General features: G+C 36.9%; 1 protein-coding gene across 6 annotated transcripts in view; it reads left to right on the top strand.

The window, feature by feature from the left end:
• The window catches only part of FAM227B (family with sequence similarity 227 member B), a 297,097-nt gene that overhangs the window by 42,914 nt on the left and 226,554 nt on the right, over positions 1–27,629 (top strand). For 3 of the 6 annotated variants that reach the window (XM_063794130.1, XM_063794134.1, XM_016928182.4), the window contains 4 exons: positions 355–390; positions 1,174–1,278; positions 2,912–3,010; positions 9,667–9,768. In XM_063794130.1, coding sequence (XP_063650200.1) covers positions 355–390; positions 1,174–1,278; positions 2,912–3,010; positions 9,667–9,768 — 342 coding nt within the window. The remainder of the gene's footprint in view (positions 1–354; positions 391–1,173; positions 1,279–2,911; positions 3,011–9,666; positions 9,769–27,629) is intronic. The other 3 variants (XM_063794131.1, XM_063794132.1, XM_063794133.1) reach the window with 2 other exon arrangements.

The raw sequence follows: 27,629 nt of genomic DNA, 5'->3' as shown, positions 1-27,629 counted from the left end.
AAGGCATTGATTCCAAAAGCACTCACAACAAACATTCTGAACACTAAACTTCCCCAGAGAGTCTATTTCCCAGGGAACCAAACTGTAATAAGTAGTTTGTTTATTATAGCCCTTATATCTATTTGTTTTGTTTGTATATGTATCTGATTCCGTTTTTGAACCATAACTAGTTTGAGGGCAAAGGCCATCTTTGAATTTCCAATATCAAACACAGCAATAGTATTTTAGGCCTCTGTAGGATATATATACATGTATCTATATTTATCTATGCATACTAGTTAACTGAACAAATTTACTAAATGTAAAATTTCTTTAATTTAGAGTTTTAAAGAGTTTATTTAAAATGTTTTCCAGCTTTCAGATGAAATGGAGACAGAGAAGAATATAGAGGTACTTAAAATTTCTGTTCTGCCAGATTGTATATCAAGTGTATTATGTAGGACTAAAATAATGTTTACAACAATATAAACAAGGCTCTAAATATAGAGAGAGGTACCAGAGGAGAGAGTTGGAAACAGGTATAGAAGCTTTCTCTTTCTGCCTAGTCTTTATTTACTTATGTGTAGTCTAGCTAAAATTCTTGATCATTTGAGTTTATATCAAAATTAGTTCTGAAATATGATTTTGTTTTTATTTTAGATATGGCATATGAATGTGCTAGGGTTCTTAATTTCAAAGAAGCAGAAAATATGAAGGTTTTTCTTTTTTTGCAGGGGGTGTGGGGAATGGAGCCTCACTCTGTGGCCCAGGCTGGAGTGCAGTGGCGCAACCGTGGCTCACTGCAACCTCTGCCTCCCAGATTCAAGTGATTCTCCTGCCTCAGCCTCCCAAGTAGCTGTGATGACAGGCGCGTGCCACCACGCCCAGCTAATTTTTGTATTTTTAATAGAAACAGGGTTTCACCATGTTGTCCAGGCTGGTCTCGAACTCCCGACCTCAAGTGATCCACCCACTTCAGCCTCCCAGTGTGGTGGGATTACAGGCGTGAGCCACCGTGCATGGCCAAAGGTTTTTCTTAGATGGGTTATATAATTTTTAGTTAATTTAGTAAAAAGAAGTAAAGTAATTATGTTAGTGAGTGATAGTTAAATGTTGGTCTTCTGTAGTTATATGAGTCTACTATAGTGAGAAGAGTGAAATATTTACTCTCCTGTTACATTTTCCTCTTTCTAGGGTTGCAGCTTCACAGGATTCAAAGCAAATGAACTTACTCAGCTACCCAGACATTTGGATGCTGAACAAATTTATCTTTTTATTTTAAAAGCCCATAATTTTGATGTATGTAAATATTTCATTTTATTGTAGGATAGATTTTGACAGTATGATTTAATGAATCAGACCTTTACTTAAAGCTATGATAAATTAGGTGTTCAACAAGATTTGATCCTTTGGGCATTAAATTTGGCAGGAAAGACCAGTGATGTGTCTAACCCACTAATTACCAGAAAAGAATATATTAAACTCTGTGTTACTGCTTTGGGACCCTGAGGTTGCTAGCGTACACTGGCTTGGCATGTAACCGTAACAGGTGTTTTTTCCTTCTTGTCTGTTCCTGCTCTGTCAGCTCAGGATGTTTTAGCCTGCTCATTTTTGATCCTGAAATAAGTTGTGAGTGCCCTTCTTCACAACCCTTCTGGGTGTTTCTTTTGAGTCTTCAAGTGTCTGTGGGAATTTTGGGGTAGTATCCCTGTAGGGTAACCAAACAATGAAAAACTGCAGGTGTTGGGAGGTAATTAGATCAATAGCCAGTGAATACGAGGGCTAAAATGAGGGTGGGATGGTTACCTGGTAAAACTGGTCATTTTGCCCTCTATTTCAATTTTCTGCTCTTTGTGTTTATGTACATTACATATGTTCTTTTTCATTAAAAAGTATTAAATCCAAGTTGAAGCTGTTACCAGTGTACATCATACTATACTTAGTGGCCTATGAAAAAGATGTGTCCCCACAGAATACATAATAATTTTCTTGCCATGAGAGTTTATATGGTATCCTTTTTATAGACCTGTACTTGAAGAGGAATTCATACCTCTGGATGCACTTAAAAGAAATCTTGAATGTTACTCAATCTGGCATTAAAACATTTTGTGACTAAGAAGATAAAGTAATCTTATTGAATCTGCCTATTTAAACCAAAACTTATATTTTCTAGTAGTTACAGTAGACAAATTTAGCCGTTTATTCCAATTTTGATTAATTGTTTGTTTAGGAAGAATACTACACAGGCTCAGGATAGGGGCTTATTAGAATATAAGTCCATGATTGATTGTTGATATTTGTCCTCAGTGGAAAAGGGGGAAATAATGGCATGAATCTTACATTTTTGCTGTTCTTGGTGTCCTTTCAATATCTACTAGCCAAATATGATTATTGAGCATATGAAATATGACTAGTATGACTGAGGAGCTGAATTTTTTATTGTATTTCTTTTAACTACTTTATATATAAATCTAAAAACTATATTTGATTTAGTTATTAAAAAGCTTTTAATTATGTTTGGAAGAAAATTACAAACATGTATTCTATGAAGTCTAAATATTAATCTAGTACTTCTGATGAAAATGTAGTGTTCAAGTTGAGATATGCTATCAAAAATATATACCGTATTTCAAATGCCTAGTACTAAAAATAGAATCCAAAATATTTTAATAATTTTTATAAAAATTATGTTGAAATGATATTTTAAATATATTTGGTTAAATAAAATGTCACTAAAGTTAATTTCACTTTTTACTTTTTTAATGTGGCTACAAGAAAATTTCACATTATGTATGTGGCTCATGTTAAATTTCTGTTGGACAGTGCTGATCTATAAGCAATGAAAGCATACTCTTTATAAAGCCTATTTACATTAACATGTTTTGTAATATATTTTAATCTCCATGCATCTCTCTTTTGTTTTTTTCCATAGGAAAGAGTTTTTAAAATCTGGAAGACTCATTTTCTCTCAGAAGCCTCCATTGCTCTTTTGCATGACTCCTTTTGGTGGTGGTTTCTCCATAAATTTAGGGTATAGTGATTTTTAAAAATTTATTTTTTAAGTTGATTTTTGGCATAATTAATTTTTCAGTAGAGATAAGTCTAGTACAAAAATGCTTTTCTGCATGCAACTACAGAGATTAGTTTTTGAGCATTCCTTAGAAATCCTATATGATGTCTAGAGTTCTTTCAGAGGAGTTAAAACTTTAATATAGATTTCAAAAGATTCTGGATCTTTGAAATTAGACTTCATATATTATATCTATCATAATATATATCACATATTATATAATTAGAGTCTAAGCCAGATTTTTAATCAGAAGATCCAGAATTAGAAAGGTGAGAATTCTGATTAGGATTGAACAGATAAAGAAGGTGTATTAGTCTGTTTTCACACTGTTATAAAGAACCACCTAAGACTGAGCAATTTATGAAGGAAAGAGATTTAATTGACTCGTATTTCCGCATGGTTGTGGAGGCCTCAGGAAACTTACAATCATGGTGGAAGGCAAAAGGGAAGCAGGCACCTTCTTCACAGGAATGCAGGAAAGACAGAAAGGGAAGGGAAAGTGCCACACTTTTTAAGCCACAGATCTCATGAGAACTCACTGACTATTACGAGAACATCGTGGGGGAAACCATTCCCATGATTCAGTCACCTCCCTCCCGGTCCCTCCCTCGACATGTGGGGATTACAATTCAAGATGAGATTTGTTTGGGGACACAGAGCCAAACCATATCAGAGGGGGTATCTGGGAATCAATAAGAGAAGAAATAAACAGCACCTGAAACTGTGTTTTACTGGAAGAATTTCAGTAATAATATTATAATACCCTTAATATTTAAAAAAAATTGCTCTTGGGACCTTAACTACAAAAAAGACAAATACCTGGAAAGTGCATCATTCCCCTCTAAACAGCAACAAAAGGAAGGCATTTAACTTACAAAGTCAGTTTTTTTTTAATCCATCATACAAAGTAGATTTCAAAGCAATGTTGCCAGGGATAAAGAAAGTAATTTTATAATGTTGAAGTGGTCAATTCATCAACCTAACATAACAATTCCAAATATTTATGCACCTAATAAAAATGCTTCAAAACACATTTAATAAAAACTTTTAATGCTTCAAAGAGAAATACACAAATCAGTACGTATAGAGACTTCAGCCCCTTCTTTGAATAGTTGGTAGAATATACAGAAAATCAGTAAGGATACAGTATGATATAGAAGGCTTGAACAACACTGTCAAGCAACTTGACTAATTGACATTTATTAAACATCTCTCTTGTGTTAGTTGGTTTTGTGCTACAATAATAGAATGGTGATTTATAATGAACAGAATGAATTGGCTCACAGTAGGCTGGGAAGTCCAAGATAGAGGGACCGGCATGTGGTGAGGGCCTTTTTGCTGCATCATCCCTTGGCAGCAAGTAGAAGAGTGAGAGAGGGAACAAGCAAGAGGGCCCCTCCTATGATAACAAACCCACTTCTGTGATAATGGCATAATCTGTTCATGAGGGTAATGTCCCCAAGACCCAAACACCTCCCATTAGGCCTCATCTCCCAACACCACTGCATTGGGGATCAAGTTTTCAATATATGAACTTTGGGGGACACATTCAAATCATAGCACCTCCCAATAACAGCAGAATACACATTTTTCTCAAGTCCACATTAAACAGTTGCTAAGATTAACTACATTCTGAGCTAGGAAAATATCCTAATAAGTTTATAAGAATTTAAGTCAAACACAGTGTTTTCAGATCAACATGGAATTATATTACAAAATAATAACAGATATCTAGAAAATCCCCAAATATTTGGTAATGAACACAATTCTCAGTAACCATGGATCAAATCAGGAATCAATAAGGAAATCAAAAATTATTTTGAACTAAATGAAAATGAAAACATTAAAATGTGTGAGATATAACTAAAGCAGTATTTAGAGAGAAAATCATAGAATTAAAATCCCTACATTAGAAAAAAGAGAAAGTTCTCCAGAAAGAGAAAGTTCAGCTTCTACCTTAAGAAAGTGGAAAAAGAAAAAAAAAAGCCAAACCTATGGAAAGCAGAAGAAAATAAAATAATAAAGATCAGAGAGAAAATTAATAACATTAAAAAGAGAAAATAAAGAAACTCAATTAGGCCAAAAGTTGGTTATTTGAGAATTCTAAAAATGAGGTAGCACAAGAGCAAATTGAAGCCTGTGTTTCCCTGAGTGACCATAGAAGAAACAAAACCCAAATACAGCTCATTACTTGACTTGAGTCCAGCTCCTAAAGGCTTAGCAAAAGAAGAGGAATGCCTATTCCCAAGCATAAATATTATATACCTCAGTTTCTACAGGCCTATGAAAGTGCCCTGCTCTCAAACAGAAGGTATAAGACATATAAAGAAGGAAAGGAATTGTGGGTTGTTTGGTATGAAAATGATGAGCTTAATGAGAAAATGTCACATTGTTTTTCCAGGTGAATGTACAATTTTATACTCCCATTGTTAATATGTTGAGTTCCCATTGTTCCTGAACAACCAATGGGTCAAAGAACAAATCAAAAAGGAAATCAGAAAATACCTTGAGACAAATGAAAACAAAAACACAACATACCAAAACTTATGAGATGCAGCACAAGCAGTGCAAAGAGGGAAATTTATAGCTGTAAATTCTTACATTAAAAAAGAAGAAAGCCATAGCAATTAGGCCAGAGAAAGAAATAAAAGTATCCTAATAGAAAAGGAAGAAGTGAAATATCTCTGTTTGTAACAACATCTTATATACAGAAAATCCTAAAGATTCCACCAAAAAACTGTTAGAAATGTTGTATGAATTAAGTTGCAGGATACAAAATCAACATTCAAAAATTAGTAGCATTTCTGTACACTAACAATGAATTATACAAAAAAGAAATCAAGAAAACAATTCTGTTTAAAATAGTAATAACAAAAAGTAAAATACTTAGATTTAAACTTAACCAAGGAGGTGAGAGATCTGTATACTAGAAATATAAAATACTGATGAAAGAAATTGAAAATGACACAAATAAATGGAAAGATATCCTGTGTTTATAGATTGAAAGAATTAGTATTATTAAAATGTCTATACTACCCAAAGCAACCTACAGAATCAATGCAATCCCTAACAAAATTCCAGTGATGTTTAAACAGAGATAGAAAAAAACAGTCCTAAAATTTATATGGAACTGCAGAAGATCCTGAATAGTCTGAGCAATCTTGAGCAAAAAGAACAAAGCTTGAAGTATCACCCTACCTAACTTCAAAATATACTACAATGCTGTAGTAACCAAAAAAAGCAGAGTATTGGCATAAAAACAGACACATATACGCATAGAACAGAAAAGAGAGCCCCCAAATGAATCTACACGTTTACAACTAGTTGGTTTTCAACAAAGACGCCAAGAACACATAACAGAGAATGGACAGTCTTCAATAACTGTTGTTGGGATAACTGAGTATCCACATGCAGAAGACGGAAATTGAACCCTTATTTCACATCATATACAAAAGTCAGCATGAATTAAAGACTTAAATATCAGATCTGAAACTGTAAAACTACTAGAAGAAAACAGAGGAAAAGCTCCATGACGTTGGTTTGTACAGTGATTTTTTGAGTATGAAGCCAAATGTACAGGCAACAAAAGCAAAAAATAGACAAATGGAATTGCGTGAAACTAAAAAGCTTCAGCAGAGCAAAGCAAACAGTCAATAGATTGAAAAGAGAACCTGTAGAATGGGAGAAAATATTTGAAAACCATACATCTGATAAGGGGTTAATGTCCAAAATATATAAGCAATTTAAACAATTTAATAGCAGGAAAACAACCTGATTTTAAAAGGAACAAAGTAAATTAGTAGTCATTTTGGAAAATAGTATGAAGTTTCCACAAAAAAACTGAAAGTAGAATCACCGTAAGATCCAGCAATCCCATTTCTGTTTATATCCAAAGGAGTTTAAACTGCTGTGTTGAAAAGATTTGCATTTTCATGTTCATTTTAGTATTAATCGCAATAACCGAGATATGAAAGCAACCTGAATGTCCATCAATGGATGAATGGATAAAGAAGATTTGGTATATAATTATATATAATATATATTTAATATGTAATATTAAATATATTCATAATAATAAATTATATAAATACATAATATGTAATATTTAATATATATTTAAATATATTTATATATTATATATAATATAAAAATATATAGCCTTTAAAAAGAAGGATATCCTGTAATTTCCAACAACCTAGATGGAACTGGATGTTTTGCTAACTGAAATAAGCCAGTCACAGAAAGACAAATACTGTATGATCTCACTTACATGTGGAATTTAAAAAAGTCAATCTCATAGAAACAGCAGAAAGGTAGTTATCAGAGGCCGAGGGTGGGGAGAAATGGGGAAAGGTGAGATGATCAAAAGGTGCAAAGTTTCACTTACACCAGAGAAATAAGTTTTAATGATCTATTATACTGCATGGTGACCACAATAAATAATACATTTCAAATTTGATAAAATAATTTGATAAAATTTTTAAAATGGGCAGAGGCTCTAAACACTTCTCAAAGGAAGACATACAAATAGCTATGTGAACAGTATTTGAAAAAATGCTCAACATCACTAATCGTTAGGGGAATACAAACCAAAACCACCATGGGATGTCATCTCACACAACTGTTTGATGTGTGAGATTTTATCTCACATGACTGTTATCAAAAAGATGAAAGATAACAAGTTTTGGTGAGGTTATGGAGAAAAGGAAATGCTTGTATATGATTGGAAATATGAATTACTACAGCTAATATGGAAAACAGTATGGATTTCTCAAAAACTAAAAATAGAACTACCACATGCTCCAGTAATCCCACTTCTGGATATACATCCAAAGAAATTGAAATCAATATGTCAAATACATAACTCTATTTCCACGTTCATTGCAGCACAATAGCTAAGACAGGAAATCAACCTAAGTGTCCATCATGGAAATCAACCTAATTGTCAACGAATGAATGGATAATGTGGTGTAAGTACACAATAGAATATGCTTGGGCCTTGAAAAAAGGAAATCCTAACATTTGTGACAACCTGAATGAACCTGGAGAACATTTTGCTAAGTGGAATAAGCCAGGCTCATAAAGACAAACATCACATGATCTCACTTATATGTGGAACCTAAAAAAGTTGAACTCACAGAAGTAGAGAGCAGAGCAGTAGTTACAGAGGCTGGGCTGAGGGCTGGCAATGGGCACATGTTCAAAGGGTAAAGAGTTTCAGTGAGACAGGAGGAATAACTTTTTGAGATCCATTGCACAACATGGTCACTACAATTAATAGTACTATATTGTATACTTCAAAATTGCTAAGAAGGTAAATTTTAAATGTCTCACCTCAACAAATTATAAGTAACTGAGATAATGGATATATTAAGTAGCTTGATTTAATCATTTCACATTGTATACATTTATCAAAATGATACATTGTACCCTATAAATAAATACAATTATGATTTATAAGTTCAAAATAATAAAACATTAAAAATCAAAGAAGAAAGATCTGAAATCAACCACACCGTCTCACACATTAAGTAACCGGAAACAGAACAAATTAAATCCTAAGTTAACGGAAGGAAATAATAAATATTGCAGCAGAGATAAATGAAATAAAGAATAGAAAAACAGAAAAAAAATAAAACTAGAAGTTCTGTCTCTGAGAAGAACAAAATGGACAAACCTTTAGCTAGAATGACTATTAAAAAATAGGGAAGACTATAATTACTAAAATTATAAAAAAGTGGGGGCAATATTTTCAATTTTATGGAGGTTGAAAGGATTATAAGAGTGTTGTAAATGAATCTATGCCAACAAATTGGAATAATGTAGTTGAAATAGACAAATTCTTAGAAACATACAATCTAACAAGATGGAATCACAAAGAAATAGAAAATCTAGATTGTAACTATTAAGGAGATTAAATCAGTAATCAAAAACCTCCCATCAAAGAAAAGCCCTGTTCCAGATGGCGTCACTGGGGAATTCTACCAACATTTAAAGAAGAATAAACACCAGTCCTTCTGAAACTCTTTCAAAAAGTTGAAGAGGAAACATTTTCTAACTCAACCTGTAAGTTAGAAGGTATTACTCTGATACTAAAGCCCAAAAAGACACTGCAATAAAAAGAAACTACCAATATCTTTTATGGTGAATTTTGAGACAAAAATCCTCAACAAAACACTAGCAAATCAAAAGCAACAGCATATTAAAAGGATTATACACCATAACCAATGGGATTTATTCCTGGAATGTAAGGATAATTAACTCATCAAATGTTTGCATGCTTTTTGTTGCCAGGTACTGTGCTAAGGCCTTGAAATACAAAGTTACAAAAATATGATCCCTGTCCTTATTTAATTTTACTGCATGCCTTTAAGATAAGTATGTATTACCTACATTTGACAGATGAGAAACCTGGGACTTAATTAACTTGCCCGGGGTAATACAGCTAATGCATAACAGCCAGTGTTAAAATTTGGGTCTGCATTATGCGAAAACCCATGCTGATTCTCCTTTACCAATTGATCTGCTCATGAGAATAAATGAAATTGCTGTCATCATGTAAACAAATTCCAGTTTTAAATTGTAATATTGACTTTAATTTCACATATTTTTTTAAGCCTGACAGAGAAAACCAAGATTGCTTATTCGATAGAATTTCAGAAAGTTATGTGACACTTTTCATGAGCATACCTCTAAGTCGAAAGGATGCATTTTTTCAGGTAAGCATTGAAATTAACAGTTATGCTAATTATTTTTAAAGTGAATGAAATAGAAAAAATCGTTATTTTATTTAAACCCATATGAGAATATATTTTGTTACTTTTGAAAGCGAAGTTGGTGTAGAGTATTAGTAATATTTTGAAAGTTATGCTCTTATTAACCCCTCAAAATATTGTATTCCCTGGCATCAAGGTCTTACATAATCTCCTTAGTGACTACAGGTACTTTGTTTGCATATTAATAATTTTAAAACTACTGAGTCATTCTATGTATGTTCCTGTTTTTTTTTCTGTTTACCTACAAAATTATTTATGACTTTTCTTTTACTTTATAATGAATCTTGATCCATTTAAGCGGACTTTACAAGTTTATTTTATGCCCAAGGACTAAGCACCTGTTACAGTAAAGCACAATACATAAAATTATGAATCAAATGCTTGCTGTGCTTTTCTGTTATTGTACTAACTGATGGATAGGATTGATTCAAATAAGTAATGTCCCTGGGTAGTGTGAAATGAAGATGGTAGGAATCTCACTGGGTATTTTTAAGTTTAATATTTAGCATTTCAAAACACAAGTCATATTCAAATACTTTGTTGCATTAGCAATTTGTAAATCAGAAATCATAATAAATACTTTGGAGTTTGTAAATGTTTTCATGAGAAAGCCATACCCAAAATAAAAAGGTAAGTGTCTTTCATGATGAATATATAAACAAGCCTAAATTCACAAATTTGCCAAATATTTATATTTAATCTTGACCTATCTTACTCACAAACACATTTGTAAAGTTTGATAGAAAGAAACTACCACTAGCAGACTGGGAATAAGGATACTTGGCTTCATGTCCAGAATATGCTACCGATTACCTGGGTGATCTCAGCAAGCCACTCAGCCTCTCAGGTTGACAGCTGGGTTGTATATCACATGAAGAGGTTGATTAGATCTTGATTATTTTAAGACAGTGATTCTTAAATTGTTATCAAACAGTGATGTTCTGACAGGTTTTTTCTTATTTGCAGCAAAAAGTTAATGATTAGGCATGTTGCAATTAGATTGTCTAAAGATCACAAAAACAGCTGTTTCTGCTACCCATATTCTTTCAGTTAGCCTATTCTTCTATGGCTTTTATTTTAACTATTTACTGAGAGTGCCTAGTCCACCTACATGATTTTATGAAATCAAGCATGTTTTAGTACAGGGCCCTTAAGAAAAAGATAAGAGGCTTTTAAATATGGACAAAGAATAAAATGGTGGTAACATTGTGTATCCCCCATTCTTTAGTTTCTGTTTCTACTTTTATGATCCAAATGTTCTCACTTGTGATGGATGTGTCTTTTGATAAATCTTATACTTACAACTTCTCTCAAACCATGATTTGATTTTTTCTGGATTCTGATTTTCAGTAACTTTTTCTAAGAAATTAGAAGTTGTTTAATTAAGTTGCAAAGCCTCATTTGAGAACAGACAAGATGTACTTAATGATTAGACTCCTGGACTTGCACTAAGTCTTCCTTTAAAACTCCCTGTCCATGCATTTATATGTGAGAGCCACCTGCCTTCAGGATCTCATCTTTTATTGACCATAATTTCAATTATTTTTAACTAATTCAAATAAGTGAGGGTTTTATTACTATTAACTCATCTGATTTATATTTCCTAAGGAAGATAAATGTATTAATATTTAAGAAAGAAAAAAATTATCTTCCAGTCTACTATTTAGCACAAATTAATCTGAACCTAAATATGTTTTGTATGGCTTTTATTTTCCTTTCTTCCAACGTCACACAATGATATTCTCTCAGAAATTTTCCAAATAGTTTGACACTTAATCTCCTTCATCTCCTGAAGGCAGGATATTCATAGAAAATGTTTAGAAGTTCCCTTTATTCACCTTATTCAACATTTTAATTTTAACCATTGGTATAATTTGTGTACCACAAATAGAATATGTCATCATTTCTGGTAGAAAAAAATGCTCATGGCTCATTTAATAAAATTAAATATGTCAACATATTATAGAGTTTTTCCCTTTTCCCTTCACTTCCCAAGAAAAATCATGGAGATCTTAAAAGAATACCATCACTTACCAGCAAATTTGAGCACTAATAGATTAAGTGACTGTATTAGTCTCCTACTACTGTTGTAAAAATTATATATTTAGTGGCTTAAAGCAATAGAAATTAATTTTCTTAGCTGTGGAGGCCAGGAGCCCCAAATGAGTCTTACAGGGCTAAAATCAAGGTGTCAGCAGGACCAATGTCTTTAGGAGGGCCCAGAGGAGAATCTATTCCTTGCCTCTTCTGTCTTCTGGAGGTTGCCAGTATTCCTTAGCTTATGGTTGTATCACTCCAATCTCTGCTTCTGTTTTTGAATTGCTTTCTCATTTTCTATAGTCAAATTTCCCTCAGATGCCCTCTTACAAGGACACTTAGAGCCCATGGGATAATCTCCTTATTTTAAGTGGGGATTAAGTTAAGATCTTTAATCTTAACCCCCACCGAAGATCTTTAACTATCACATTTGCAATATGCTTTTGCCTTATAAGGTAACAGTTACAGGTTCCAGGGATTAGAACATGTATATATTTTGCACCAATATTCAGTCTATCACAATGACTTGTAAGAGACCTTCTAATTCTAAAATTTTACAAAGTGATGGGCTTAATATGTGATTATAAATACTTATCTGAATGCAGAGTATGCAAATAGTTGTATCAATTTGTCTTTAATATAAAAATATTGTGTTTTTCTATGTTGAATCACTCCCTGAGAGGAATTTAATAGTTTAGGGATTTGAAAGCTAACAGGGTACTGGTAGTCCCTTATATTTGTTGATTTCTGATTTTTTTTTTTTTTTTTTGAGATGGAGTCTCACTCTGTCACCCAGGCTGGAGTTCAGTGGCGCAATCATGGCTCACTGCAACCTCCGCCTCCCGGGTTCAAGCGATTCTTCTGCCTCAGCCTCCTGAGTAGCTGGGACTATAGGTGCCCATCACCACCCCTGGCTAATTTTTGTATTTTTAGTAGAGACGGGGTTTCACCATATTGGCCACACTGTTCTTGAACTCCTGACCTCGAGATCCGCCCACCTCAGCCTCCCAAAGTGCTGGGATTACAGGTGTGAACTACTGTGCCCGGCCTCTGATTATGGTTTTAATATTGAAATAGTACTGATTGCACTATATAAACTCATGCGAACAACCTACAGTTACTTAAAAATATACTTTTTATTGCTATGGCTCATATGCATCATTTACAAAAATTGCAACATTTACTTTAGGTTCAGGGAGTGCACATGCAGGTTCGTTACATGGGTATATTGTATGAAAGATCCTGTCATCCAGGTAGTAAGTATAGTATAGTGAGTTTTTCACTCCTCACCCCCAACACCTCCCTCTTCTATCTAGTAGTCCCCAGTGTCTATTGTTCTCATCTTTATATCTATATGTATTCAATGTTTAGCTCCCACTTATAAGTGAGAACATGTGGTATTTGGTTTTCTGTTTCTGTGTTAATTAGCTTAGATTAATGGCCTCCAGCTGCAACCACGTTGCTGCAAAGGACATGATTTTGTTCCTTTTTATAGCTGTATAGTATTCCATGTTGTATATGTACCACATTTTCTTCATCCAGTTCACCATTGATGGATAGTTAGGTTGATTCCATGTCTTTGCTATTGTGAACAGTGCTGTGATGAACATACAAGTGCATGTGTCTTTTTGATAGAACGGCTCATTTTCCTTTGGGTAAACATGCCTTGTTATGGGATTCCTGGGTCTAATGGTAGTTCTGTTTTTTAAGTTATTTGAGAAATCTCTAAACTGTTTTCCACAGTGGCTGAACTAATAAACATTTCCACCAACAGTGCATAAGCATTCTTTTTTCTCTGCAGCCTTGCCAGCATCCATTGTTTTTGACTCTTTAATAATGCACACTCAGATTGATGTGAGATAGTATGTCGTTGTGGTTTTGATTTGCATTTCTCTAATGATTGGTGATGTTGAGCATTTTTTCACATGTTTGTTTGCTGCGTGTATGTCTTCTTTTGAGAATTGGCTGTTCTTTTCCTTTATCCACATTTTAATGGGATTATTTCTTCTTTGTTGAATTGCTTAAATCTTAAGTTTATAGATTTTGGATATTGGGCCTTTGCTGGATGAATAGTTTGTGAATATTTTCTCCTATTCTGTAGGTTGCCTGTTTATGCTGTTGATAGTTTCCTATGTTGTGCAGAAGCTTTTTAATTTAATTAGATCCTGCTTGTCAATTTCTGTTTTTGTTGTAGTTGCTTTTGCAGACTTAGTCGTAAATTCTCTGCCAAGGCCAATGTCCAGAAAGGTACTTCCTAGGTTTTCTTCTAGGATTTTTATAGTATTACATCTTATATTTGTCTTTAATCCATCTCGAGTCAATCTTTGTATATGGTGATAGGTAGAAGTCCAGTTTTGTTCTTCAGCATATGGCTAGCCAGTTACCCCAGCACCATTTATTGAATAGAGAGTCCTTTCCTGATTGCTTGTTTTGTCTACTTGTTGAAGATCAGATGTTTATAAGTGTGCAGCTTTATTTTTGGCTTCTCTGTCCTGTTCTGTTTGTCTGTGTGTCTGCTGTTCAACCAGTACCATGCTGTTTTGGTTACTGTAACCTTATAGTATAGTCAGAAGTCAGGTAATGTGATGTCTCTGAATTTGTTCTTTTTGCTTGGGATTGCTTTGGCTATTTGGGCTCTTTTGTGTTTCCATATGAATTTTAGAATAGATTTTTCTACTTCTGTGAAAAATAGCATTGGTAGTTTGATAGGAATAGCATTAAATTTGTAGATTGCTTTGGGCAGTATGGCCATTTTTAACAATGTTGATTCTTCCATTCCATGAGTGTGGAATGTTTTTCCGTTTGTTCATGTCATCTATGATTTCTTTGAGCAGTGTTTTGTAGTTTTCCTTGTAAAGATCTTTCACCTCCCTGGTTAGCTGCATTCCTGGGTATTTTATTTTTGGCTTCTGTAAATATGATTGCATTCTTAATTTGGCTCTCAGCTTTAACATTATAGGTGTATAGAAATGCTACTGAGTTTTGTACATTGGTTTTGTATTCTGAAACTCTACTGGAGTTGTTTATCAGTCTTACAGACCTTTTGGCAGAGTCTTTAGGATGTTCTAGGTATAGAATTATATCATTAGTGAAGAGAGATAATTTGACTTCTTTTACTATTTGTATGCCTTTTGTTTCTTTTTCTTGCCTGATTGCTCTGGCTAGGACTTCCAGTACTAGTTAAATAGGAATGGTGAGTGTGGGCATCCTTGCCTTTTTTTGGTTCTTATGGGGAATGCTCCCAGCTTTTGCCCTTTTAGTATGATATTGGCTGTGGGTTTGTCATAGATGGCTCTTATTATTTTGAGGTATGTTCCTTCAGTGCCTACTTTTTTGAGGATTTTTATCATAAAGGGATGTTGAATTTTATCAAATGCTTTTTCTGCATCTATTGAGTTGATCATATTTTTTTAAAAAATTATATTTATGTGGTGAACCACGTTTGTTGATTTGTGTACGCTGAACCAACCTTGCATCACAGGAATAAAGCTTATTTGATCATGGTGAATTCACATTTTGATGTACTGCTGGATTTTGTTTGCTAGAATTTTGTTGAGAATTTTTGCCTCTGTGTTCATCAGGGATCTTGGCCTATAGTTTTTTTTTTCCTTTTGTCTTTTCCAGATTTTGGTATCAGAGTGATGTTGGTTTGGTAGAATATGTGAGGAGAAGCCCCACTAAGGTTCCTCAGTTTCTTTGAATAGTTTAACTAGGGTTGGTACCAGCTCTTCTTTGTTCAACTGGTAGATTTTACTATGAATCCATGTGGTACAGGGTTCTTTTTGGTACATAGGTTTTTATTATTATTATTACTGATTTAACTTCAGAATTTGATATTGGTCTGTTCAGGGTTTCAATTTCTTCCTGCTTCATTCATGGGAAGTTTTATATTTCTAGGAATTTATTATTTATTCTAGATTTTCTAACTTGTGTGTGTAGTGTTGTTCATAATAGTCTCTGAGAATCTATTGTATTTTTGTGGGATTGTTTGTAATATCTCCTTTGTCATTTCTGACCGTGTTTATTTGGATCTTCTCTTTTTTTCTCTTTATTAATCTAGCTAGTGGTCTATTGACATTGTTTATCCTCTCAAAGAATCAGCTTTTGGCTTGGATGATCCTTTTTATGGATTTCTGGGTCTCAACTTCATTAAGAACTGCTCTGATTTTAGTTACTTCTTGTCTTCTACTAGCTTTGGGGTTATATTGTTTTTATTTTTCTAGTTCCTTTAGGTGTAATATTATATTGTTAATTTGAGATCCTTGTAACTTCTCTATGTAGGTGTTTAGTGCTATAAACTTTGCTCTTAACATTGCTTTGGCTGCATACCAGAAATTTGGGTATGTCGTGTCTCTATTTTCATTTATTCCAAATATTTTGTTTATTTGTGTCTAACTTAGTTGTTTACCCAAAAATTATTTAGGAGCAAGTTGTGTAATTTTCATGTGATTTTCTGGTTTTGAGAGATCTTCTTGATATTGATTTGTGTTGTTATTCCACTGTGGTAGTATTTAACTTTTTTTGAATTTATTGAGACCTGCTTCATGGCTGAGCATGTGGTTGATCTTAGAGTATGTTCTATGTGAAGATGAGAATAATGCACATTTCTAGTTGATGGGTGGAGTGCTCTGTAGATATTTATTAGGTCCAACTGATCAAGTGTTGAATTTAAGTTCAGGACTTCTGTGTCAGTTTTCTGCCCTGATGATCTGTCTAATGTTGTCAGTGGGGTGTTGAAGTTTCCTACTAATATTGTGTGGCTAAGTCTTTTCATAGGTCCATAAGTACTTGTTTTATTAATCTGGGTGCTTCAATATTGGATGTGTATATATTTAAGAAAGTTAAGGCTTCTTGTTGAATTGAACCCTTTATCATTATGTAGGGCCTTCTTTGTCTTTTTTTACTGTTAGCAGTTAAATGTCTGTTTTATCTTATAAGAATAGCTACTGTTGCTCTTTTCTTGTTTTCCCTTTGCATGGTAGATCTTTCTCCAACCCTGAGGCTTTAGGTGTCATTATATGTGAGATGGGTCTCTTGAGGAAAGTAGATAGATAAGTCTTGTCTTTCAAGTCAACTTGCCACTCTGTTCCTTTTAAGTGGGGCATTAAGACAATATACATTCAAAGTAAGTATTGATATGTGAGATTTTGATTCTATTGTAAAGTTCTTAGCTTATTGTTTTCTATCTTCTATTATGTAATTGCTTTATTGGGTATGTGGGTTATATACTTAAGTTTAATTTTGTCTTAGTAGGTGTCATTTTTTTGTTTCTACATTTAGAACTCCCTTAATGATCTCTTATAAGGCTGGTATAGTGGTAATAAATTACCTTAGTGATTGCTTGTCTGAAAAATTTTCTATTTCTCCCTTACTTATGAAGCTTAGTTTAGTGGGATATGAAAATTCTTTGTGGGAATTTATTTTCTTTGACAGTGCTGAAAATAGACCTCCAATCTATTCTGGTTTGAAAGGTTTCTGCTGAGAGGTCTGCTGTAAGCCTGATGAGATTCCCTTCATACATAATCTGACCATTTTCTCTAGGTGGCTATAAGATACTTTTATTAGCATTGACCTTAGACACTCTGTTGACTATATGCCTTCATGGTATTCATTTTGTATGGTATCTGGCAGGTGTTCTCTTGAGTTTTTAAATCTGGATGTCTACCTCTCTAGCAAAATTAGGAAATTTTTCTTGAATTATTTTTTCAAATACGTTTTCCAGGTTGTGAACTTGTTCTCCTTCTCTTTCAGGAATACCAGTAATTCATAGGTTTGGTTGCTTTACATAATCCCATTTTTTTGATACTTTGTTCATTTTTCTTAATTATTTTTTATTTCTTTTTGTCTGACTGGATTAGTTCAAAATACTGATCTTCAAGCTCTGAAAATTTTTCTTCTGCTTAGTCTAGACTATTGATAAAACTTTCAGTGGTATTTTGAAATTTCTTTGTTGAGTTTTTTATTTCCAGTGCTCTAATTGATTTCTTTTCATGATGTTTAGCACTTCCTTCATTTCCTGGATTCCTTTAGAAGTTTCTTTGTGTTGATTTTTAATCTTTTCTTGAATCTCATTGAGCTTCCTTGCAATCCATGCTTTAAATTCTTACTTGTCATTTCTGAGTTTCTTTTTTGGTCAGGAACCATTGCGGAGGAACTAGAGTGATCTTTTGGTGGTGTTGCAACATTCAGACATTTTTGGTGTCAGAATTTTTTTTTTTTTGAGACAGTCTTGGAGTCTCGCTCTGTCGCCCAGGCTGGAGTGCAGTAGCGCAATCTCAGCTCAACTGCAGTCTCCGCCTTTCAGGTTCAAGTGATTCTCCTGCCTCAACCTCCTGAGTATCTGGGATTACAGGCACGTGCCACCACGCCCTGCTAATTTTTGTATTTTTAGTAGAGACGGGGTTTCACCATGTTGGTCAGGCTAGTCTCGAACTCCTGACCTCGTGATCTGCCTGCCTCAGCCTCCCAAAGTGCTGAGATTACAGACGTGAGCCACCACACCCGGCCTATAGTGTCAGAATTCTTATGCTAGTTCCTGCTTGTCTGGAGAGGAGTGGGTGGGTCTTTTGGCATTGCCTCTGTTGCCTTATGGTGTTTTGGCTTTGCTTCTATTGCCTTATGCACTTCTGTGGGCTGGTTTTATATTGAGCTGTGCAGTTTGACCTAGAAGTTGGTCAATGGTGCTCTCAGGTGAGAGCCAGTTGCAACATAAGCAGGTAGGTAGGTACCTGATCTTTGTTTATTGAGGTGCTCTCTGTTGTTTCAAGTGAAGGACTGGACATTGGAGTACCTGGTGCCATAAGTTTCCTGTTCTGTGGGGTTGGAGAGACACAGCTGGAGCCCCTTGCTTTCCCACAAATACCCAAATGGCAAGCACAGGCACCTGCCCTGATGAGGGTTAATGGGAGGAGTTCCTTATGAAGTGCACTAAAGACTCTGCAGGGAGTTGAGATGGTTGCACCAGCTTCCTATCCTACATAGGCAGGAACTTGATCTGTTTTCCTGTTACACAATTGTTCCAGGGCTCATGACTCCTAGTTTAGATTCATATTCTAGTCTATCTCCGGACTACAATGAGGTTGAGAGCCACAGTAAATGCCTGTTTTATGACTCTCTGTGGGAGTGGTTTCAGGGCATAATTTAATCTCTGAACCTGATACAGACAGTTTTATGGCTCACCTGTTTGCCAGTGTGACGGTACGGCTGCTGCTTGTAAATGGTGGGTGGGCGGGGGGTCTCCACCTTTGGGCCCACATGAGTGAGTTTTGGTTCTGGTGGTGGTGACTGGTTAGGTCAGCCTGACTTTGGGCCCTGGGGAAGTGGTCCAGTGCCTGTAGAGTTGGAACAGGGTAGGGGTAGGGTACGTAGGTAATTTCCAGGCTCCTAGATGGCTTGCAGAGCAATGGGTATGAGTCCTGAAAGGGCTGTGCCAGAATCAGGCTAACCCAGAGTTCAAGTGCTGGTTATGATGAAGAGTGGCGGGTTGGTCCCTGGGTCACTGGCCAAACTCTTAGGTGGCAGCAGGTAAAATGCTTAGATGGTGGAAACCAGGGGCAGGCAGAACACTTAGGTGGGGGGAACCAAAAGGAATATCACAAACCTGTGGGAGTTGGGTTTTCAGAATGGCTGTGGACTGCAGATGAAATGTTCAAGTAGGGTAAGGGTGGCTATGCAGTGGGCCTTTCACTGAGGAGGGGAAGATCCCTCAGCTGGAGCAATGGAGACTGGCAGCTGTGGGGCACATGGCACACTTGCACTTCACTTTTACCCAAGCAGTGCTAGACTTCACTGTCAGAACAATGCAAAGGTGCCAAGCCTTGTTTGTTACCTTTTGCAGTTTTGTCCCAGAGAAATGCAGAGCTGTGACTGACAACAGGTGTTTAGGTGGATCCAGGGCTGCTGCACTGGGAGCCCAGGTTGGCAAGCCCTGCCTTGCAAGGAGCAGTGTGGGTAGGGGTCACACGGTCTTTAGTCTGGGTGCTTTCTGGAGAAATGCAGAGGTGTGACCACCCACAGTATTCAGGCAAAGTTGGGGCTGCCACATTAGGAGCCCAAGTCAGCAAGCCCTGCCGGGTGAGGAGCAGTGGGGATAGGAGGTCACATAGTCTGCAGCCTGGGTGCTTCCTGGAGAAACTCAGAGCCATGACCACCCAGGTTCAGGTTGGGGTGGGGCCACTGTGCTGGAAACCCATGCTGGCAAGCCTTGCCTACTGAGGAGCAGTGGGGCAGTCTGGCTGCTTCTTAGCACCATGGCTGCAGCCTCTGTTGGGGCTACAGCAGATGGCACTGGACTACTCAGGGATTCAAGGCCTGTAGGGCCCCATGTGGGCTTCAATGGTTCTTCTGCAAAGACTCTAGGTGGCTCTCCATCTCAATCTGGAGGCTCCTGGGGGTCAGGAATATCTCTCATGTCCGGGATTGCAAAGGTCTATCACAAAAGTGTAGATCCCCTCAGGACTCTCACTCACTCACCTTTCCCTGCATGAGGGAGCTTCCCCCACTCTCCATCAGTTCTGGATGGACAGCTGCCTGGCTTCACTCCTCTTTGTTCTCTGTTGGTCCTGTTGCTTCTTTGGTGAATCTTCATGGGATCTCCTTGACAATCCACTTGAGGAACTAGTATTTACTCACCACTTTGTTTCATCTCCATGAGATCAGTGTATACTAGCTGCTTCCCATCTGTCGTTTTAAACTCCTCTGTACATGACTTTCTAAAAGAGGAAAGCAATAGCAAAGTTAAGTGAAATGAATAATTATGAAATCTTAATTGTTCATTTTATTCTCTATCTGAATTAAGTTTTTTTCCCAAAACATTGTCAGATTGACTGGATTTTCAACTCTTACTTGTTTATGTCCCTCAATTAAAGGTACAAAGAAGTAATAAAATGGCCAAAAGCAAGTTATAAGAAAAAAAAAGACATATATATTTCATAAAGTAAATAATAATTTCTAATGTGGCTGACTAGATGCAGCCAGGAGGAATATCTGCTACCAAGGGACTGGGACACTGGGAAGACTTGTGCACTCTGAGCATATCATCAGAGGGAAGGCACTGAGAGTGGATGGAGGGAGAACACACATACTGGGATGGACGGGGAGGAATATGGGAACTCTGCATGGGGCTACCATGCACAAGGACTTCTTCCTGGCCCCAGTGACTCCTGGGGAAGAGGTGAGATGAGCAGGTAAGGGGCAACCCACTCTCACCAGGGACCTCTGGAATCCTGGCATCAAAGGACCCATGACCCCTATGGACGCTTGAGCTAGCAGGGAGAGCTGGTTGGAGATATGTTGGAGCAGGACTGTAGCCTGTGCAGAGGCCAGAGGGATTAGTGCGGGAATGTCTGTGATGGAGCACAACCAGGAATACCCATACCTGAAGGCTTGCCATGCTACCCTAGGAGACTTTCATTTTAGGGGAACTGTCAGACCTGAACAGAGCAGGGTATCCTTGCCTCGGAGATGGGCCAGTCTGACCTAAGTGCCCCCCTGTCTGTCAGCCTCTCCTCGGGTCCAGCCTTTCCATGGTTGCTTGCAGTATGGCAATGGATGCCCAAATGGGCTGCCTCCCGGGGGCCTACATTAAAGCTCTTGCAGTGGCACACAGTGCCTGGCCATCAAGAGTTCCAACAGAATGGCCCCTGTCTGATGAAGTGCTTTTGCTGGCACCACACATCAGAATGTTGTGGCCTGTGGCCCAAGAACACTTTAGCCCACCAGCACAGCAGATTTCTAACCTCAAGGGGCCAGGGAACAAAGCTAGGGCAGGATACCAGCTCTCCAGAGTTAGAGCACCCTGCCCAGGAGTGCTGAGCTGAGCTGTATAGCCTTCTAATTTCTTTCAGAAACAAAGTCAGTAAACTGAAGCCACCTTATACCACAATTAAACCCCTGACAAAATCAAATAAGATAAAAGAAAAAAAAATCCAAAGAAAGCAACTTTAAAGATTGAAGAAACATCAGCTCATGAAGATGAGAAGGAACAAGTGCAAGAACTCTGGGAACTCAAAAAGATAGACTGCTTACCTCCAAATAACTGTACTAGTTCCCCAATAATGGTTCTTAATCAGGATGAAATGGTTCCCGGGTCACTTGTCAGACTCGATGAGCAGGTCAAATATGCATCGATAATAACCTAATTCTAGATACAGAATTTAGAATACAGATTAAAAAGAATTCATTGAAATTCAATCCAAGGATTCTAAGGAATACAATAAAATGATACAGGCGGTAGAAGACAAAATGGCCATTTTTAAAAAGAAGAAGCACTGATACAGCTGAAAAACGCACTTCAAGAATTTCAGAATGCAGTTGCAAGTATTAACGCAGTATAGACCAAGCTGAGGAAAGACTCTTCATGGCTCAAAGACTGATTCTCCAAAATCAACCAATCAGACAAATACAAAGAAAAAACAATGAACAAGAATGAACAAAACCTTCTAGAGATATGGGATTATGTAAAGAGACCAAATCTATGACTCATTGACATCCCTGAAAGAGGGAGAGAAAGCAAGCAGCATGGAAAACATTTCAGAATATTGTTTGTGAAAAATTACCCACCCTCACTAGAGAGGCCAACATTCAAATTCAGGAACTGTGAAGAACTGCAAAATACTATACAAGAAGACCATATCCAAGTCACATAGTCATCAGATTCTCCAAGGTTGACATGAAAGAAAAACATTAATGGCAGCTAGAGAGAAGAGGCAGTCACCTACAAAGGAAACCTCACCAATTTACCAGCAGACCTTCCAGCAAAAGCCCTACAACCCAGAAGAGACTGGCAGCCTATATTCAGCCTTCTTAAAAGAATTTCCAAACAAGAATTAATATCCAGCCAAACTAAACTTCATAAGTGAAAGAGAAATAAGATCCTTTTCAGATAAGCAAATGTTAAGGGAATTCACTACCAACAAATCTGCTTTATAAGAGGTCCTGAAGAGAGTGCTAAATATGGAAAGGAAAGATTTTTACTGGCCACTAAACCAACAACATTATAAAGCAATCACATAAAGAAGTCTGCATAATAACCAGCTAAAAACACAATGACTGGATGAAATCTGCATATATCTATAATAACCTTGAATGTAAATGGGCTAAATGCCTCAATTAAAAGGGACAGAGTGACAAGTTGAATAAAGAAGACCCAACTGTATGCTGTCTTTAAGAGACCAATCTCACATACAGTGATACCCATAGGCTCAAAGTAAAGGGATGGAGAAAAATCCACCTAGCAAACAGAAAAGAAGCAGAAGTTGCTATTCTAGTTTAAGATAAAACAGGCAGAGGCAGAGCACAATGGCAGAATAGAAACCTCACTGATTGTCCCCCCACAATAACACCTAGTTAACAACTATCTACACAGAAAAAAACACCTTCATAAAAAACAAAAATCAGGCCAAGTACTTATAGTGCCTAGTTTTAGCTTCATATCACTGAAAGAGGCACTGAAGAGATAGGAAAAGCAGTCTGGAATCACCAACACCACCCCTCCCCAACCCCCAGCAGTGGCAGTGTAGTGCAGAGAGCATTTCTGGGTGCTGGGGAAAGAACACAACATTGTGAGACAGTTAACTCAGTGCTGTCCTGTTAGAGCAGAAAGAAAACCGAACCAAACTCAGCTGATACCGGCCCACAGAGGGAGCATTTAAACCAGCCCTAGACAGGGGGGAATTGTGGATCCCAGCGGTCAGAACTTGAGAACCTGCAAACCTTGCCACAGAGGGCTACACATTCTGTGTCTCCAAGTAAATCTGAGAGTCTAGGCCATAAGGACTGCGACTCTTAAGCAAGACCTATTACTGAACGAGGTCCAGAGACAATGGACTGGAGTGTGCATGCAACATAGTGACACATCAGTAGGGGCAGCCAAGGGAGTACTGGCATCACCTCTCTCATAACCCCAGGCTGCACAGCTCACAGCTCCGAAAGAGACGCCTTCCTTCTGCTAGAGGAAAGGAGAGGGAAGAGTGGGGAGGACTTTGACTTGCATCTTGGATACCAGCTCAGCCCCAGCAGGATAGGGCATCAGACAGAGATGTGAGGCCCTTATTCCAGGCCCTAGTTTCCAGATGACATTTCTAGACACACCCTGGGCAAAAATGGAACACACTGCCTTGAAGGAAAGGGCCCAATCCTGGCAGCATTATCACCTGCTAACTGAAGAGCCCTTGAGCCCTGAATAACTAGCAGCAATACCCAAGTACTACATTGAGGGCCCTGGGTGATACTCTGAGACTTGCTGGCTTCAGGTACCAGCATCGCCACAGGTGGGGAGAGCATCAGCTGTGCTCTTGGGGTCCCCAATTCCAGGACTTGACTCTTGGGCAGCATTTCTGGACCTGCCCTGGGCCAGAGAGGAGCCCACTTCCCTGAAGGTTGTGTCCCAGGCCAGGCAGCATTCAACAAGAGCTGATTTAAGAGCCTGTGGCCCTTAAGGGAACATTGGCTGATAGTCTGGCAATATTCCGCATGGCATGGTGTGGCAGTGGCTACAGGGTGAGATGACTCTGCCTTTGGAAAGGGGAGGGAAGAGTAGGAAGGACTGCATCTTGTGATTTGAGTGCCAGCTCTAAGGTTTTTTTTCTTTAGTCTCTGGCTCCCAGGCAGCACACCTGGACCTACCAGGGGCCTGGGGAACCTCGCCACCCTGAAGGGAAGGACACAGGCCTGGCTGGCTTTGCCACTTGCTGATTGTAGAGCCCCAGGGCCTTGAGCAAACATATACAGTAGTTAGGGAGTGATTGCTGCAGGCCTTCAGTGAGACCCAGCATTGTTCTGGCTTCAGGTCTTACCCAAAGCAGTCATAATGGTGATAGCCACAGGAGTGCTTGTGTCACTCCACCTACATTTTTAGGTGTCAGAACAGAAAGAGAGATTCTGTATGTTTGGGATAAAGTAAGGGAGGAGAAAAAAAGTCTCTGCCTGGTAATTCAGAGAATAACCTCCACAAGTCTGCAAGAACCACAGTGTTACTGGGCTTGGGGTGTCCCTTAAAGTAGATACAGCTTATATCACAACACCCAAGCTCTTTCAGGTATCTGGAAAGCCTTCCCAAGTAGAACAGCTATAAATAAGCGCAGACAGTGAATATTACAATAAATACCTAACTCTTTAATGCCCAGACACCAAAGAAGATCAACTGGCATCAACACATCCAGGAAAAGACTTCAGCAATTAACTAAATAAGGCATCAGGGACCAGTCTTGGAGAAACAGAGATATGTGACCTTTGAAACAAAACTTAAAAATAGCTGTGTTGAGGAAACTCAAATAAATTCAGGATAACCCAGAGAAGGAATCTGAATTATATCAGATAAATTTAACAAAGAGATAGAAATAAAAAGAAGCAGAAATTCTGGAGCTGAAAATGCAGTTGGCACACTGCAGAATGCATCAGAGTCCTTAAATAGCAGAATGGATCAAGCAGAAGAAAGAATTAGTGAGCTTGAAGATAGGCTATTTGAAAACACAAGGAAATCAAAAGAAAAAAATAAAAACAATGAAACATGCCTACAGGATCTAGAAAATAGCCTCAAAAGGGCAAATATGAGTTGTTGGCCTTAAAAAGGAGGTAGAGAAAGAGATGGGGTAGATAGGTTATTGAAAGGGATAATAGGCAATTTCCTTAAACCTAAAGGAAAAATATCAATATCCAAGTACAAGAAGGTTATAGAACACTAAGCAGGTTTAACCCAAAGATTACTTAAGATGTTTAATAATCAGACTCCCAAAGGTCAAGGATAAAGAAAGGACCTGAGAGCGGCAAGATAAAAGAAAGAAACAACATACAATAATGCTCCAGTACATCTGGCAGCAGGCTTTTCAGTGGAAACCTTATAGGCCAGAAGAGAATGGAATGATATATTTAAAGTGCTGCAGAAACAAAAACATTTACCAAAAGTAGTATATCTGGCAAAAATATCCTTCAAACATGAAGGAGAGATAAAGATATTCCCACACAAAAGCTGAGGGATTTCAGCAATACTGGACCTATCCTACAAGAAATGCTAAAGGGAGGACTTCAATTAGAAAGAAAAAACATTAATGAGCAATAAGTAATCACTTACATTTACAAAACTCACTGGTAATAGTAAGTACACAGAAAAAACACAGAATATTAAAACACTGCAACTGTTGTGTGTAAAATACTCTTATCCTAAGTAGAAAGACTAAAGGAGGAACCACTCAAAAATTATAATTTCAACAACTTTTTAAGACATAATACAGTAAGATATAAATAGAAACAACAAAAAGTTAAAAAGTGGGGGGACAAATTTAAAACATTGAGTTTTTATTAGTTTGTTTATGGAAATAGTATTATGTTGTTACCAGGTTAAAATATGGGTTTTAAAATAGTGTTTGCAAGCCTCATGGTAACCTCAAACCAAAAAACATACAGTAGATACACAAAAAATACAAAGCAAGAAACTAAAGCATGTCACCAGAGAAAAATCACGTTCACTACAGTAAGACAGGAGCAAAGAAAGAAGGAAGAGAAGAACACAGAACAAGAAAACAAATAACAAAATCACAGAAGTAAGCCCTTACTTACCAATAATAATATTGAGTGTAAGTGGACTAAACTCTAATTAAAAGACTGGCTGAATGGATGAAAAAACAAGACTCATTGTTCTGTTGCCAACAAAAAACACACTTCACCTATAAAGATACACATAGACTGAAAATAAAGATATGAAGAAAGGTATTCTATGCCAATGGAAACCAAAAAAAGGAATTGCTATACTTGTATCAGACAAAATAGACTTAAATACAGAAACTATAAGAAGAAACAAAGAAGGTTATTACATAATAATAAAGGGGTCAATTCAGCAAGAGGATATAACAATTTAAAAATACATGTGCAAATCAACAACGAGAAGAAATTTTGAAAGTAAACATGTGGAAATTAAACAATATGCTCCTCATGACCAGTGGGTCAATGAAGAAATTAAGAAAGAATTTGAAAAATCTCTTTAAACAAATGACTGTGGAAACACAACATGCCAAAATCCATGGAATAGGGTGAAAGCAGTACTAAGAGGCATATTTATAGCTGTAAGTGCCTACATCAATAAAGAACAACTTCAAAGAAACAGTCTAACAATGTGTCTTAAAGAATTAGAAAAGCAAGAGCAAACCAAACCCAAAATTAGGAGAAGAAAATAAATAATAAATATCAGAGCAGAAGTAAATGAAATTGAAATGAAAACAAATGATAAGAAAGATTAATAAAACAAGTTTGTTTTTTGAAAAGTTAGAAAAAATTGACAAATCGTTAGCCAGACTAAGTAAAAAAGACAAGATACAAATCAGAAATGAAAAAGGAGACATTGCAACTGATACTGCAGAAAGTCAAAGGATTATTAGTTGCTACCATGAGCAACTGTATGCCAATAAATTAGAAAATCTAGAGGAAATTGACAGATTTCTAAATATTACCACCTCCCAAGATTGAACCAGGAACAAATTCAAATCCTGAACAAACCAAGTAATGAGATCAAAGCCATAATAAAAAGTACCCCAGTAAGGAAAAGCCCAGGACTTGCTGGCTTCACTGCTGAATTCTACCAAACATTCAAAGAAGAACTAATACCAATTCTACTCAAACTATTTCCAAAAAAGAGAGGAGGAGGGAATACTCCCAAACTCATTCTACAAGGCAGTATTATTTGGATACCAAAACTAGACAAAGGCACATCAAGAAAAGAAAAGAAAACTACAGACCAGTATCACTGATGGATATTGATGCAAAAATCCTCAACAAGA

This window comes from Pan troglodytes, chromosome 16 (genome assembly GCF_028858775.2).
Source record: "Pan troglodytes isolate AG18354 chromosome 16, NHGRI_mPanTro3-v2.0_pri, whole genome shotgun sequence".
Lineage (NCBI taxonomy): Eukaryota > Metazoa > Chordata > Mammalia > Primates > Hominidae > Pan > Pan troglodytes.
The sequence above is the reverse complement of the archived record's forward strand: the minus strand, read 5'-3'. Positions and strand labels throughout refer to the sequence as shown.